The 16,903-nt window shown below is 39.4% G+C and overlaps 1 protein-coding gene across 1 annotated transcript in view; it reads right to left on the reverse strand.

Annotated features, from left to right (window-relative positions):
• The window catches only part of NALCN (sodium leak channel, non-selective), a 235,677-nt gene that overhangs the window by 164,329 nt on the left and 54,445 nt on the right, over nucleotides 1-16,903 (reverse strand). The window contains exon 7 of the mRNA XM_069879312.1: nucleotides 16,341-16,495. Coding sequence (XP_069735413.1) covers nucleotides 16,341-16,495 — 155 coding nt within the window. The remainder of the gene's footprint in view (nucleotides 1-16,340; nucleotides 16,496-16,903) is intronic.

A 16,903-nucleotide genomic window follows, 5' to 3' on the forward strand; every position in this document is an offset into this window, starting at 1 on the left:
TTTCCTGCTCCTTAAGGTAGATGAAATTAGTCACGCCTTTTGCTTCAGAGTTGTTCACACTATTGTCACACCTTTAACTCCTCTTTCTGTTTTTTTCACATTGTTCTCTGTTCCTTGTCAGACTGTGAGCTGTTGAGTAGCTATCCACACAAATAGTTATTGTCTTTGATATAAACCTTTCTTCAATTCTCATGCATAGTGCAAATTTGTGGGCTGGGAGGTTGTTTTTGCTTGAAGCAGCTTCTTCTATTTACTTTCTTAGTAAATCCTCATTAAAGACATGGACTTACTGCACATTTATTTCCCTTTGACCATACTATTCTCAGCACATATGTGTCCCTGATTACTTTATTTAGCCTCTCAAAGTTATCTGATCCTTTGGTTGGCATTCCGCATTACAGGAAAAGAAATGTCACTCTAGATAATAGACCTGAGTGTTTCAAATTTCACTTCCGTAGGAAATACAAGTAAACAGTAGCAGCAGTACAAAAACATATTTCCTCCTTTGCCTTCACAGAGCCTGCATCATCTCAAAATCGTGCTGGGAGACCTTCCTACACTGGAGTAGGGGCACTAGAAAGTAAGCACGAGAAGGTAATCTGTGGAAATTGTACTCGGACTACATTTAGCCCACAATCTGCAGTGGTGGGCATGGAGACACTGCAGACTCTTTGGGAGGTGCCATGCAAAGGCTTCCCTGGAGCACCCTGTGGGACCTTCGGTCCTTCACAGCCAGCTGCAATGCCTCCAGCACCATGCTCCCCAGTAATCTCCATTATAGGACTCCATAAACCCTTATGCTGGAGCAAATAAGCCCTTTTGAGACACAAAGCAGTAGGGGGCAAGGGGTGGGGATATTTCAGTGGTTCAGTAAGAAGCCAACAGCTGTGCTGGTGCCAGGGACCTCTACTGAATTTTCAATATTTTTTCTTATTAGGCTTGTAATCTCAGGAGAAAACTTACTTACACAGGATTTAAGACCATGCTACTTGAGATAAATTAAGAAACGGTATATGAAATCATAAATCAATAAGGGATGGATTGATATGTCTGAGATGATAAAGCTTACTGAAGAAAAAAGTATAAAAAGATGCAATTAAAGCTTGCATTTTACCTCCCTAAACTTTCATTTTCTTATACTCTTCTAATAAGATAGACTTTCCCAGTTTAGCCACACTTCTATCTCTTCAGCTTATGACCAGTGACAGTGTATGTGCCTTTTGCTTAACATCAAAAAGTATGATTTTATTTTTATTTTTCGTTATTACCACTGCTAATCCTATCACTCAAGTACTTATCAGAAAGTATATTAGAAGGAAAACATCAAAATTCTTACTTTCAAAATAATATCTAACCAAAACATATTAGTTCAGTGTGCAAACCATTCTTTCTGTGTTCCCAGGCACAGATGGGAATGAAAAACAGAGAGGAGAATACACGCAGCACAGATGTTAAGACAGGTTATTAAATTCTGTGCAGCATAATATAATGACAAAATTGATATATCAAATTATATATAGAAGAAAAAGATCCACAATTAAAAACAAAACTGAGAACAAAAGAAAATGTAAAGTTTTCTGGAAAGTTGTTTTACTATAGATCAAACTACCTGCTGAAAGTAAAACAGAACACCCTGAAATGACAGGGGAAAGTATGTTCCACTGAATTCTCTCAGTAGCAGCAAAGTTTTCTTTGACTGTCAGTACAAGAAAACTGTACTAATCTATTCACATTAGTTTCACCTGACTGCCTGGTTTAATGCAAGACCCAATTATTTTGGGATTAACGTAGCAATAAATTAAAATCTTGAGGGCTGCTCAAATTACTCTAAGTTTCCAAAACTCTACAACTTCCCATATACCATTTGTTAGTGTAACAGAGATAATTCAGTGGACATGATTTATGCAGGTGTTTTGTATGTCCAAACTACCGCCTAAAAAAAAGTCTTAATTAACTAGGCAACTAAAATGGCTTCACAGAGAAAAGTGGCAAGTACACAGAAACATCAAGTAGCTAATGGAGTTAACTGGATCATCCCACTATTATTATTTTTTTCTTCTTTTCACATTCAGACCACTTATTCAGTCGTCTAAAATTAGAAGCACTTTCTTAGTATTCTTTTTTGAAAATCTGTGGGTTTAGGTATCTCTGTGTTAGTCTTCCAACATAGAAATACAAAGAGCTCACTGTGATCATCAGTGACAGCCAATATTTAGATCCCAGCCATGCCCTTGGACCCATGTAGTACAACCAGTTGAAGCAGTCAATGTGTGCCAGAACACTGGTGCCTCAGTCCTGGAGAAGGGAGACTGGGTCTGCCTTCTGGTTCACATATCCCACAGAAATCAAGCAGGAATAAAGAAGCAGCAATGAAGTATCTCTCTGGTATGAGGTAATGACACAGCCATGGCATACAAAGCAAGGACCTCAGACATCCAGGTCCACCAGTTGAGATGTAGCCTTTTGATAAAGGCCCACTGAAAATTCAGAACCTTACGTAATATATTTACGACACAAGAATTTCTAATCTGCCAAAAATTTCTCATTAAAGGCTCTTTGCTAATACATTCTCCAGTAAAACTTAATCAACATCACCCACACAACGATAGAACAGATGTGACTCCCTTCAGCAACAGTAAGAATTTAGAGAGCTTGAAGAGCTGAAAATTTGCAAGAACCATGCTCCCTGCTGGAGTCTGATCATTTTGGCCTTATGCTCCCATGCATCCATAATCCATGCAAACTCACTAACTAACACTGTCTTATGTTAGAGAATGTCCTCCATTTTAGTCATACTAAAGAACAAAAACTGATATAACCCTAAGATGTCTGGCAAACTACATGGCTTCATTGGAAGGCTCATCAAGACCTCAGGTTTGAAACGCACATTCAGTCTTTCTGCAGCAATAATAATTTTGATGTGTGCTGCAGAATTTTGGCTAACAGAGCTATTGTCTCTCACCCTAAAACCATTATCACCCCAAGATTGTTTGGCAACTGCAATAGCTCATCTCTGTCAGGAAGAAATAATGAATCGTGCATTTGTCTGGTTTTTATGAACCTTACTGTGTAACTTTTAATTAAGAAAACCTATATTTTCAAAGTAAAACGTACAGGGATATTCACTTACATATGCAGTCAATAGAGGGTTATAAACTCTGTCCTGTTAGGCTATGGGACCAAGTGATTTCATAGAATCATAGAATAACCAGGTTGGAAGAGACCCACCGGATCGAGTCCAACCATTCCTATCAAACACTAAAACATGCCCCTTAGCACCTCGTCCACCCGTGCCTTAAACACCTCCAGGGAAGGTGACTCAACCACCTCCCTGGGCAGCCTGTGCCAGTGCCCAATGACCCTTTCTGTGAAGAATTTTTTCCTAATGTCCAGCCTAAATCTCCCCTGGCAGAGCTTGAGGCCATTCCCTCTTGTCCTGTCCCCTGTCACTTGGGAGAAGAGGCCATCACCCTCCTCTCTACAACGTCCTTTCAGGTAGTCGTAGAGAGCAATGAGGTCTCCCCTCAGCCTCCTCTTCTCCAGGCTAAACAACCCCATCTATCTCAGCTGCTCCTCGTAAGACTTGTTCTCCAGCCCCCTGTTGGCTGTCAACCAACACCCCCCAGGTCCCTCTCCTCCAGGCAGCTTTCTAGACAGACTTCTCCCGGTCTGTAGCACTGCACAGGGTTGTTGTGCCCCAAGTGCAGGACCCGGCATTTGGCCTTGTTAAACCTCATGCCACTGGACTCTGCCCAGCGGTCCAGCCTGTTCAGATCCCTTTGCAGAGCCTCCCTACCCTCCAGCAGATCGACACTTCCACCCAGCTTAGTGTCATCCGCAAACTTGCTAAGGGTGCACTCAATGCCTTCATCCAGGTCATTGATAAAGACATTGAACAGGGCTGGACCCAGCACTGAGCCCTGGGGAACCCCACTTGTCACTGGCCTCCAGCTGGATTTCACACCATTTACCACCACTCTCTGGGCCCGGCCATCCAACCAGTTTACAAAGGATAAACTGTTTTTATGATCAAAGGAACTCAGTAAATAAACGCCAATCACCCAGTGTTTGCTCAGGAGAAAACTCCATACTGAGGAAATTAGCATTTCTAAAACCAGTCTGCTTTCAGCCAGTCATGGGGGAAATACCTTAAAAGATGGTATGTTGATTACAAGGTTTATGAACCCTCAAATAAACTTAAATCTAAATGGAGAAAACAGGTATGATGAGAACATGTCTCCAGATCAAGAAAAAACTTTGCAGAGGCAACAAAGTGGTGTGAGCATCTTTGAGACCACCTAATGCAGCAGCACAAGTGTTCCACTGGCAGCACTGCATCTGAACAAAACACAGACACCTCCTTTTGGAGCTGAGATAAAGCACACTTAGAAATAAACCATGAGGATTCATTTAAGGGAGACAAGTGAACAAGCATGAAGTGGGATATCCTTGCCCAGCAATAGAGATAGTGGACCACCACCACAAAACAGCACAACCTTGGAAACTACAGAATTGATAACATACTTGGAAAATTACACAGCTAATTCTGAAGTTCTTGCTAATATTTCACATTCAAAATGATCAAAGTATAGAGTGTGCTTTGAAGAACATGGAGATTAGTTAAGAGGACAAACTTATTGATATCTGTTTGATGCAAGGTGTTGGTTTCACACAGAATCACTAGGCTGGAAAAGACCCACTGTATCATCAAGTCCAACCATTCCTATCAAACGCTAAACCATGCCCCTCAACACCTCATCCTCCCGTCCTTTAAACACCTCCAGGGAAGGTGACTCAACCACCTCCCTGGGCAGCCTGTGCCAGTGCCCAATGACCCTTCCTGTGAAATTCTTTTTTCTGATGTCCAGCCTGAACCTCCCCTGGCGGAGCTTAAGGCCATTGCCCCTTGTCCTGTCCCCTGTCACTTGGGAGAAGAGGCCAGCACCCTCCTCTCTACAACCTCCTTTCAGGAAGTTATAGAGAGCAATAAGGTCTCCCTTCAGCTTCCTCTTCTCAAGGCTAAACAACCCCAGCTCCCTCAGACTCTCCTCATAAAACTTGCTCTCCAGCCCCTTCACCAGCTTCATTGCTCTTCTCTGGACTCGCTCCAGAGCCTCAACATCCTTCTTGTGGTGAGGGGCCCAGAACTGAACACAGCATTCGAGGTGCGGTCTCACCAGTGCCGAGTACAGGGGCAGAATAACCTCCCTGGACCTGCTGTCCACGCGGTTTCTGATACAAGCCAAGATGCCATTGGCCACCTGGGCACACTGCTGGCTCATGTTCAGTCGGCTGTCAACCAACACCCCCAGGTCCTTCTCCTCTGGGCAAATAGACTCCGGGTTTAACAGACTCTGCTTTACTGTGCAATGCAAGATCTTCATGTCCTAAGGATACTGCTAAGGAAATATATGTGCCATAAAAGCACATTTTGATAAATTAAGTTTGCCTACTCTTTTTTTTATTTCTGTTTCTGCTCACATGAAACAGTCCTTTCTTGATGCACCAAATTGAGAATTAAATCATTCCATCTTGCTTCTTAGACAAGCCTGAGTAACTCTCTAATAGGAAAATGAATTTTCTACACACTGCATTGTGAAATCTTAGTTCTGTCAGTACAATATTATACCACTAGTATTTTCAATGTAAAGGTTAAGATACCCACTAAACTATTAAGCATGTCAGCACTGGGGAAAGGATGGACCAGAATGCCTGAAATTGTTTTAATTGTTCAATTAGTAAGTTAATAATTATATTAATTGCACATGTAGTGTAAGGCGTTCAAAAGAGAAACTTTCTTAAGGAAAGGAAAAAGTAGTAATTCAGCCACCTATGCAACCTAAAAGCATGAGAGGCAGCACACAAATGAGGCATCAAAAAAGTCGTGACTTGGTGAACAGAACACAAACCTAGAATTTCTGAGCAAAAATTAGTCAAGGAAAAGCTACTTCTATTGCTCTGAATGATGATAAGAGTCCCTAAAACATTGTGTCTACTTGATGTATCAAGAAAATTTCAGTGAGAGGAAAATTTGATCTAAAGGATATCCTGTATTATCCTGTACAAGACATAATACTAACAGAGAACACAAGCAAGCCTAAAGTAACATGAACACAGCCCAAAATACTGCTAGACTCACATGATGGCAAAAATTGCATTCTGCTGAAAAGCATAATGGTAATGTCTGTGGTCAAAACCACTGTAGAAAGATGTGCTTTCTGAAAATAAACCTCTACACAAACTGGCATTTGGAAACTCAGAAGAAAAAGTGGCTAAATAGTGAGTAGAATTAAAGGTGATCATTGGGAGAAAGGAAAATTGTGTCAAAAATGCTTTTTTGTGTGTTCTTTGAAAACTGACTATATAGTAGATCTACATTTTTTCACTATAGGGAAGAACAAGAAGTTTAGGATCATTAAGAATTGTTTAGAGAACAGGAAAATATAAAACCAGGAGCAAAGTTAAACTACGCTTAATACAAATGTTCAAATACAGCATATGTATTTATAATGAGAAGAAATTACTAACACATTGACTATGGTAGGCTGGCATTACCTCTTTTCAGTTACCTTTTGTTTAAGGTATTGAAGTGTCAGAACCATACTTAGAAAAATACAAAGCAAAAGACAAAGACTACTTCTCCTGTGCTATGAGTACAGATCTTTAGCTTCTCAGCCACATATAAGACTGAGACAAAAGAGTCAAGCTAAAGAATAAATAATATACAGGGTCAAGCCTAGGGCCCAGAGGAAACTCTGGGATAATTTAATCCAGCATTAAGCTAGAAAAAAATTAAATTCATTTGTATAGCAAGGAAAGCTGAGATTTTCACCAACTGTTTCCTGCACCAAATGCAATAACTTCTACAAGGGCTCCAGTATGGTTTTAGGAGAGATACCAAGTGTTTTCACTTTGATTTCCTAATGATTATGTTTATAGGTAGTGACACTTACTCAATGTCCATGTTTTCCTAAATACATTTGTTTACATTCAACTTTCAACCACTGAATTTCATTAGTATTTTTCCTGCCAAACAAAAAAACTCCAAAGAAAAAACAAAACTCCCAAAGCCTTTTATTATTAGTGATAAACTAAACATGGCTTTTTAAACAGGTTCTTAAGAAGCTACAACTAGTGAAAACTCATGCCTTAAGTGTAAACAGGCATTTACTAGTTGACTCTCTTTCAACTTTTTCATTATATCCAAGCAACAAACTGAACTTGCTTATCTTATTCACGTAGCCATGCTTCACTCCTCACAGTGCTCACATTCTTCATAACAAGAGCTATTTCCCAAGAGGAACAACACAATGAAGACTGCAGACTTTTCTCTTCCACATGCAGTATATGAACAATTTTCTTTACCTTTCTATGCTCACCAAAAAGCTGTATAGCTTTCTGAAAGTGCCTATGTTAAGGTGGTCTAAGCTGTCATGTCTAGGTTTATTTGCACGCCTGCACTGGGCATAGCTGGCAGGTCTTTGGTAATGTGGGGCATTCCAAAGTAGTGATGCCTTTGAAGGGACTGCAGCCCAAGGACAGGCCCACCCTTCAGAGAGTAGGACCAGTAGCAGCAGAGTAAGAAACAAAGAGCAGCAAAAAAAGAAACCACTATGCACTGACCTCAGCTTCCTGAACCGCTCCCCATCTCACATCCTGCAAAAGCAGAGTGGGGACTAGGACATAGGGAGGAGAGGTGTGTGGACTGAAGCTGAGATAGGTGCAGGAGGAAAGGTGTTTTCCCTAGGTGTTTTTTTAACCATTTGTCTTCTGTGAGACTCAATACCTGAATGAGTGATCATAAGTTTATGTTAATTGGCAGTAAAACAAACAAGTGAAATTTGCTGAGCGGAGATTCTCTTGCCCACAACAGTGCCTCGGCTGGGATCAGGACTTTGTTACTCTCCATCTGCAAGGCCTAGGAGGGAATTCCAGTGGGAAAAGCAAAAACCTATCACCATTTTTGAAATAATGATTGTCACTGATTTTTTAATCAGTGAAGTAATGGAGCGTGCTTTCAGTAGATTTGGCTCACACTTAGAAAATATGAGTTTTATTGCTAGACATTCTGAATGGCTTCCCTAATTATATTCTGACACTGTCACACATTAACACTGCTATCACTTGTCATGTTACCGCATGATGACTGTGGTCATGGATGAAGGCCTCATTATTAGGCACTTTACATTCAAGTGCCTGAATCAGAGAGCTGTATAAATGCAATAAGATTAGACCTATTTATCAAAGTATTTAATCCGATGATGCACCTGCCTGGAAAAACATGGCATTAAGACTCAATACATATATGAAGTGTGTATGTCACCTGTAGAATAAAAGAGACTGACCACAAATTCTGATGAAATCATTACTGAACCAATGCCTCTTTCATGAGAGCTCTTAGCCTTTAACTGGTATGTTTCAACTGAGGCTCTGACTTAACAATTACATACCATCATCACTTTCTATTAGCACAGATACCAACTGACTCAGATCTAAGGGAGTCGAGCTGTGGTGGTGATGCTGATCCGCATTTCTAGCCATCTGTATCTGTGCAAAATGATGCTGGCTTCATTCAGGTGGAGAAGGCTGCATGAAAGGGCAGTGGGGGGAAGAAGGAGGCATATTAGGAGGCTGAAAACACCCTTGTAATCCTTTTTACTATCAGTTTTACTTCCTACCTTGAACAAATAACCTGCAAATATCATTTTTACTCTGTTCATCAACACAGAATTCACTGTTCCTCATGCACATGGAAGTCTCAGAGCTGGCAAAGTAGGCAGTTGCCTAGGACAACTAATCAGTCATAATCCACTTGCAATTTTTGCCTATGCCAGGCACCTGGAAAGACCAAGTAGCTGCTAATACTGCCACCAAAAGATAAGCGTTTCAAGTGGGCATGGAGTGAAAAAGAAATCAGCCCCTGCCACCAGTGACAGGCTCTCTTCTTCGTCCAGTGGCAGCAGGACTGACAAGTTGGGTTTTAAGTGTTTTCTTTTATGTTGGTATGTCTTGCCAAGGTTCAGAGTCCTAAACATTAAAGCTGGTTTTATAATATTTTGTGTTAGGCAGTTCATGGAGAAAAATTGGAAGTAACTTTCTGTAAGAATGACAAAGAGCAGATCTTTGTAGTACTCCCTCTAGTCACCAGTCTTGTGTAGCTTGCTGTCCTCTGGGAGCAGGAATTCTTTCTGCTGCAACCTGAAAGGGAGGGAGGTGGAAGGGAGTTTGCTCTGCCCTGGTCCCTACATGGGGGTGAGCAGAGCATCCCTCCAGGATGCAGGTCTCTCACTTTGACCACTGCACTACTATATAAAACCAGAGGACACTTCTAATTTCTCTTTAGGAACCTGTAACAGTCTCCTGCAGCAAGTTCATGATACAGGTATCCGCATAAGCAAATGGACTCGTAGTTCTGAATGCTTGTTGTTTCTAGGAGTACCTAACTGGGGTCTGGTTTAGGCTAGATTTTCAGCTTTTATTCTAGACTGGTGTGAGATCTTTCTGTTTGTTTGGCTTTCATGTGTCCATCACACCTCATCACTCAACACACTACTCATCCACTATGAAATAGTGAATTAGCAGGCAACATTAAATCTCTAATGAGCAAGGTACTTGATGGATTGTGACAGAGGCACAAAATCCAGATTCACAGCATACTATCTTAACCTTAATTCCTTCTTTCTGAACCATGCATATAATGCTACACCAATCTTCTACTAGTCTAAGAGCAATGCCTTTGCAGTTCAGACTGGTTGCACACTTGAAAGTATTCTCCTCATTATAAAAGAAACACCAAGAGAACCAATGTAACTCCTATGTTTGGTAGATAAAATTTCAGTTTATCAATAAACAAAGCAGCTCTTTTGATCCGTGTACAAGCCTTTTATTAAAACAATACCTATAAGTCAATTGAAGAAGTTGATTCTGGCCCCACTATGATGTTTCCTTTTGCAAACACAAACTAAGGTTCACTTTTAATCTAATCATGGTAGACTTTTTTCACAGTGACATAAAAATATTTTCTTCTAATTACCAATTAAAAAAAAGGCTCTCAACTGCAGGCATGCCAAGAATATTTAAATTCTAGATCAAATATTATAAGGGAAAAGACCTTATAATAACGGTGTGAAATATCTGAGACCTAATGCTCTGTTGCTGTTTCATACTCCATGAAATGAGATGATTTTGGTGCCTCACCATGCCATTGAGCAGTGTTCACTCCTACTGTGAGGCAAGAAAGGTTTACTACAGATGTAATTTTTGTATATCTGCTTTGAAGCACTCCTTACCATTGAACTTTCATTATTTGTCTACAAAGTACAATACATGTGTGCTTACCTCCTGTAAGTTAATACCTCACTACAAGAAAGATATTGAGGTCCTGGAGCTTGTCCAGAGAAGAACAACGAAGCTGGTGAAGAGGCAAGAAGAACAAGTCTCATGAGGAGCTGCTGAGGGAATTGGGGTGGTCTAGCCTAGAGAAAAGGAGGCTGAGGGGAAACCTTGTCACTGTCTATAACTATGTGAAAGGAGGTTGTAGTGTGGTAAGTGTTGGTCTCCTGTCTCAAGTGATAGCTGATAGGATGAGAAGTAATGGTCTCAAGTTGCACCAAAGGTGGTTTGGACTGGACTTTAGGAAAAGTTTCTTCACTGAAAGCATTATTGGGCACTGGCACAGGCTGCTTAGGGAGGTCGTTGAGTCACTATCCCTGGAGGTATTTAAAAGATAGGCAGGTGAAGTGCTTAGGGATATGATTTAGTAGTGGACAGGTAGAGTTGTCTTTTCCAACACAGCGATTCTATGATACTGTGATTGCAAACCAGACATTGATATGGTAGTCTTTATCAAATACTCTCTGCAGGCATAAGATGTAATTAGTATCATTTAATAGTGTATTGGCCCTAGCAATTGACACATGGCCTGATGATACAGCATAGAATAAGTTCTTCTCATTTCAGACTGATCTTTCATGGCATGAAGCTTCTCTCACTTACTTTATAGAATATTTTTTAACATTTAGGTATCTTTCATGCAGGACTTCATTTTCCTTTTGAGAATATTTGAAGCAATATACAACACTGTAAATCATGAAAAAAACATTTTCTGGGATTACATGAAGAGTAAATCAGTAATGTAGCTGCAAGTGTACATCTGTAGGTGATTACAGATGATTGCACCCATGAGGCATGTGCAATGATTACTAGCCAGATGTTACAAAAATCTGAACGCAAAAGGATCTGTACTGTGGGGAAAATACAGGTAAGGAGGAAAACTACCCAGGATCCTGCGACAGCAAGTGTTCTGGCACATTTGTGTCTATGTGGCACCCTTTCCAACAGCAGCCACACAGACAGCTTTATCAACATCCTTAGTGTGGCCCTGTTAGCAATTACTGCCTTGTTAAATATTGACTAAAGGTAGACACACACTCAGATAAACAGTGACATGGAAGGCAGAAGTACTTGCCACAGTTCTCCAGTTGCTAAGTCTCACATGCTGTTATTTAATTCAACAATTATATTTATGCTTTTTAGACATATCAGATGAAAATACTTATGCAAATACAATCACATGACTAATGAGCTGTACAATTATTGGGGTTTATTCACAAAACAAGGGTCATTTTTCTCAATACTTAGGTAAATTTTTTTTCACTCTTTATGACAGTGTCATGCTATCAGTTACACCCTACAGAATTAAACACAGCTAGGAAAAACACAAAGAAAAGAACAAAATCAGAAAGAAGAAACAGGCCATCTGTGAATGCACCTGATGGCCTCAGTGGGAGAGAAGGCTAAAGGCTCTTCTAATACGAAGGAAACATCAACCTTTTTACAGAAGCCTGAATGAAAATCAGCTAAGAAGTCAGAAAAAGAGAAAATCTTGACAGTACCATACAGGTATAGTCAATAGTAAGGTGCTTTGCCACTCACATCCACACAGCCAGACAACCCTTTCATTCATGCCCTTTCTCTTACTCCCACTCAGCCCCACAGGTAGTATTCAAAAATTCTTTCAGGCATCTTGATGGATAAAAGACTGCATTTAATATGAAGGCTCCCACTGTATAAGAACTACACCTACGTAAGAAGCCAAATTTGGTGTCAAACTGTCGGAAAGAATATTAGTTTTCTACTGAGTCCATGAAATACATGTAGTAACTTCTTGCAGCCTGCCATCAGACAGAACCTGAAATATCTGAAGTCCCAGAGAAATGGCTTTGGGGTCCTGAGGCCTTAGCTGATTGGTTCTCTGTTCAATATTTCATTAATTCTTTAGTTTCACAAACAGTTCCAAGATAGACCTCTGTAACTGTTGCTCGTAACTTTCCTAGAGTTAGAGTCAGACCGAATTGCCCTGGCTTTTAGAAACTTCACTCATCAGAGATTAGACTGGCAAAGCTGGCAAAACTGATTGGTATTAATTCCTTTCTACATCCAATATAGAAATACATTTCTATAAGCTAATAATACATTTCTAAGCTAATAAGAGGCATTAGCTGTGGATATATGTTGATGTGGCCACGTCTGAAGAGTTACCTGCACAAACATCAGATGTAAGTATTATATTATAAGTGTATATCGAAAGGATGCAGGCACTTGAGAAACTTTGGCACAAATCTTATTGTATTATTGCTGTACAAATGAAGAATGGAAGCAGGTTTTGTAAAGAGACAAGAAGCACTTGATGGCCTACATCTTGATTTTAAAAGGCTTTTAACATTATCTCACCATGACAACATACAGAAATATGGCTAGGTGAAATTACTCTGTGACAGGTGCAAAACCATTTGCTAAGTGTCCCTACGAGCAGCTATTAATGAAGCATTGTCAGAAAGGAAGACTGTCAAACAGGGTTCCAACAGAGTCTGATCTCGGTCTGGTTCTATTTATTTTTCACTCTTGACCAGGTTGACAGAAAATAAATTATGCTCATCAGATTTCAGATAAAAGTAAGCTAAGAGGCACTGAAAGTATTCAGGAGGAAAGAATTAAAAGTCCAGGAGATCTTTGCAAATTGAAGAAGTAATCTGTTAAAAAAGAAGGTATGCTATTCAACAGAGAGAAATACAACTTAAATAATCAAGTAAACAAATAAAGGATGAGAAACAGTGAGAGCTTTTCTTTCAAAAGGACATAAGGGCTGCAGCAATAAACATGAATCACCTGCATCACGCTGTTCTGAAAATGCAAAACTTCTCACGGGGATGTAGAAACTGTAATAAAGTGTGAAAACCAAAAAGTAATGGCTCTACTGGGGTATTCTGCCAGTACTGCACTTCGACAAACAGGTGAATCAGCTGATGCAAGTCTAGAGAAGGAGAATAAGAATAATCTAAGGTATAAAATGTAAGTCCTGGAGCAAAAGACTGAAACACTTGGAGCTACGTGGCCCAGTAGAGCTATAGAGGGTAGAAGAGGCATAATGATAGTCTTTAAAGATGCAGAAAAGCTTTTGTAAAGTTTTATCTCTGTCAGTAGTGAATAAGGTATGAAATTATGATCTTAAATTGCAGAAAAAAGAAAGATTCAGGTTATAGTTTAGGAAAATCTTCCAAGAGCACAGACAATGAAACAGTGTAATAGGTTGGCTGAAAAGACAGTGAAGTCTGTTTCACATCAAAAGGGGATGGCCTAGATTATCTTGACAAGATGACTTCAAGCCATATTTATCAGTACTCCATAACTGTGCTCTTTCCTAAACAATACACACATACTCACATACAAGTATTCATAAACCAGATAAACAGACCACCTAAAAACTAAAAATAGAAAACTTGGGAAATAAATATATTGTCAAGTACCAAAACATACACTATCTAATCTTTCCAATTTTCATCCCTTTAAAACATAAGCCATTCAAAAAAGTGGGAGCAGGGTGTGGCCAAAATTATAGGATTTTCCAAATGTGAAACTACCTATTTGGCATAACACTCAGAGTATCTTTATTTTCTACCTGATTAGAAGAGTTTGGTCTTCATCCAGTAATAAAATTGTAAAAAAGACTACCCTTTTCTTTAAAGAGAAGAAAACCAGCAGAAATTATCAAATCCAAATATGCATAACTTGTACTTATATACAGCAAATTAAGTGGTATTAATTATAGTAGCTGCCAATCTGCTATGCTCCTATGATTTTTGTAATGATAGATTTCAGGAACCAACAGGACAGGCTGCATAATATCTGCAAGTAAAATATCAGTGAATGTATAAAATAAAATAGTATAATTACATAGAAAAGATCCACTGCTTTACTTACCTGTTAACTAAATACAAAGGTGCATCACAAAATGGAGATTTATAAAATATTGATACACTTGCTGGTTATAATTCTAACATTCCTAATTTGAGGAAGCTTATTCAACATTTTGTGGCAAAGCTGCTGTGTCTTATCCAGTATTTTAAAGTTTAGTAATCAACTTTCAATTGATGTTCAACTTAACTTCTGGCAGCTGTTGACTATTTCTAGACAAAACCAATATATCAATCACAAGTGCACTAACTCTATTAGCAATCTTTGATTTTAAAAATATAGCACTCTGAATGACCTTTGATAAATGATAGGACGACAACTCAGGAGACCCGAGCTTGAACCCCATTTTTTCAACAAGCTTTGCAGGCACCCTTGGACAAACTATTTCATTTGTCTTTGCCAACTTGCCCCTGTCACTAAAAACATACTGGCCTCTTTTACTAAGCACTCTGAGCCTCATTTGAGTCATCTACCCACTGAAGCTTGTCTAAGGCATTGCAGCTACTTTTCCCTAGTGAGCAGGTAGGCTAGCAGCCTTCAAAGCCACAAATAATTTTGCATGTCAAGATGAGAAGGGTGATTTCAATCTAAGGCATAACTCTTCTGGTAATATATCTATCCCACGCTCCCCTGCCAACCCATCTCAAACTAGAGAAGTCGCATGTGGATGTTTTCAGCTTCTAGTGTGAACTCAGCTCATGTCCACCCAGTCACGGCACTATGCCACTACCTTTGGAATATGAAGGCTGTCTGACAGATCAGATAGGGTTGTCCTTTGAGATCTACTGAAGGAAAATTTATATAAAAGATAGGTGCTATCAGTAGTGCTATTCAGCTATCAGTAACTGGAACAAATGTTATGCTTCTGACTCCCAGAGGAAACAGAATGCAGCTTGGTTGAAATAATTTTTTTCTTCCTTTCTCATGAGGAAAAGAAAGGACACAAATTGCAGTTTTTGTTCAGAAAGTATTTAGTATCACAGAGTACTTACTGTAACAGGACTCTGAGACTATTTCTTGTAACTCTCTGGCTCATTGTGTATATTCAGCAGCCTGGGAACCAACTGAAGTGATTTCAGCTGCAAACACTTTCAATATTTGAAAAAAAAACATTTTGGATTGCAGTCATTCAGTCATTAAACCTTTTTATTACCTTCAAGTTCAGCTGAGGCCAGGACAACAATCTGTAAATCAAGCCAGGAAAAATGGAAAAAACCCAGCTTATTAAAGTTAGAGAGATGGATCAGAAAGAATATGGCCTGCAGGCATGCTTTATCATTTGAAGGTACTCCCCTACCTGGGCTTATGAAAATTTACAGCTGTAGGCCCCCGTTGGACCTTTGTCTGTTAAATGAATGTGAGATAACCACAATGTTCTGACAGAGAAACTAGGTATTTTCCATTTGGGTATAGATCTTGCCACAGCTGCCCATGCTCTTGCCACCTTTCCTGAATTACTGTTCTGCATTCATTTCCCTGTGGGAATGGCATGACACATTGCAGCTAGCAGAGGATGTATTCCCCTGGTGACTGTACAGTGTTTCTCACTGAATACAAATTACACCTATATTGCAAAATCTGCCTCACTTCCAATCCTTTTGCTGGGTGATGTTCTGACTTAAGACAATTTGGATAGAGACTGCCACAGATAGACAATCTCATTTCCTCTCTTGTCTTTAGTACTGAGAAGATTATCAAAGTAATTCTGGATGGGTTTTTTTGCATGGGAATTACTACTAAAATTATACAAATAGGATGAATTATGTACTCTAAAATTAATCATAAATAAAACACAGAAATTAGTCATTGCATGTACATACTGGTGATAATCTCTAGTTGACTCTTCTTAAATAAAGACATTGTTTTGAAGTTGTTTAAAACCTGGAATCCTAGGCAATATAAAAATAGATGATAACTTCCTCATTCCAAAGCAAGCAGCACAGCTTCTCTTTCTGGCATGTGCCTTGTTTGAGCAGAATACTGATTGCACTTGATATCTTTTCAGCACAGACATGAGCTATCTGTTCTATTCATTTCATAAACATTTTTAAATGGATACTGAAATGGATGTTACTAGTAGGACAGACCTATCTCATTAAAGCCACTGTAGCCCAGCTCTTGCCTGCTTAGTCCCAGATGTTCAAGGTCCATGCATTTAAATCCAGGTGGGCACTGGTAACCTTCTTCTAGCTCTCTGGAACAGTGGGTGTCTGGGATAGCTAAATTATTCCAGGTTACATTTCTGTGAAAAATAAGAAATGAAGGTGTTACATAAACTCAACCCATAGCAAAACTAAATACTTAAAAGCAAGAGGAGTAAAGTGAGAACTACATCAGTTATTATTTTCTATATCTGATGTTCTTCGATATATGTTATTTTCATTAATTAAACACTCGTTGTGAAGTGCAAGCTAACAGTCTCATAAGACTTCAGTCTTACGTAATGATAGTGCAAATAGTAACAGCAGATATTCATACTAATGCCTAGAGACCCCCATAAAAAATGGACACTCTCCAAGACACAGAGGAGTTAACATACAGCTGTTCCAATGACTCTTTCATGCAGTTTGCACACTTATGCTTCAGGCTTCTTTGCAAATCCTGAGAGTATGTTTGATTGCAGTCAAAACTGTGATTTTGACTTTCATGG

The sequence above is a fragment of the Phaenicophaeus curvirostris genome, chromosome 1, assembly GCF_032191515.1.
Source record: "Phaenicophaeus curvirostris isolate KB17595 chromosome 1, BPBGC_Pcur_1.0, whole genome shotgun sequence".
NCBI classification, from domain to species: Eukaryota; Metazoa; Chordata; class Aves; order Cuculiformes; family Cuculidae; genus Phaenicophaeus; species Phaenicophaeus curvirostris.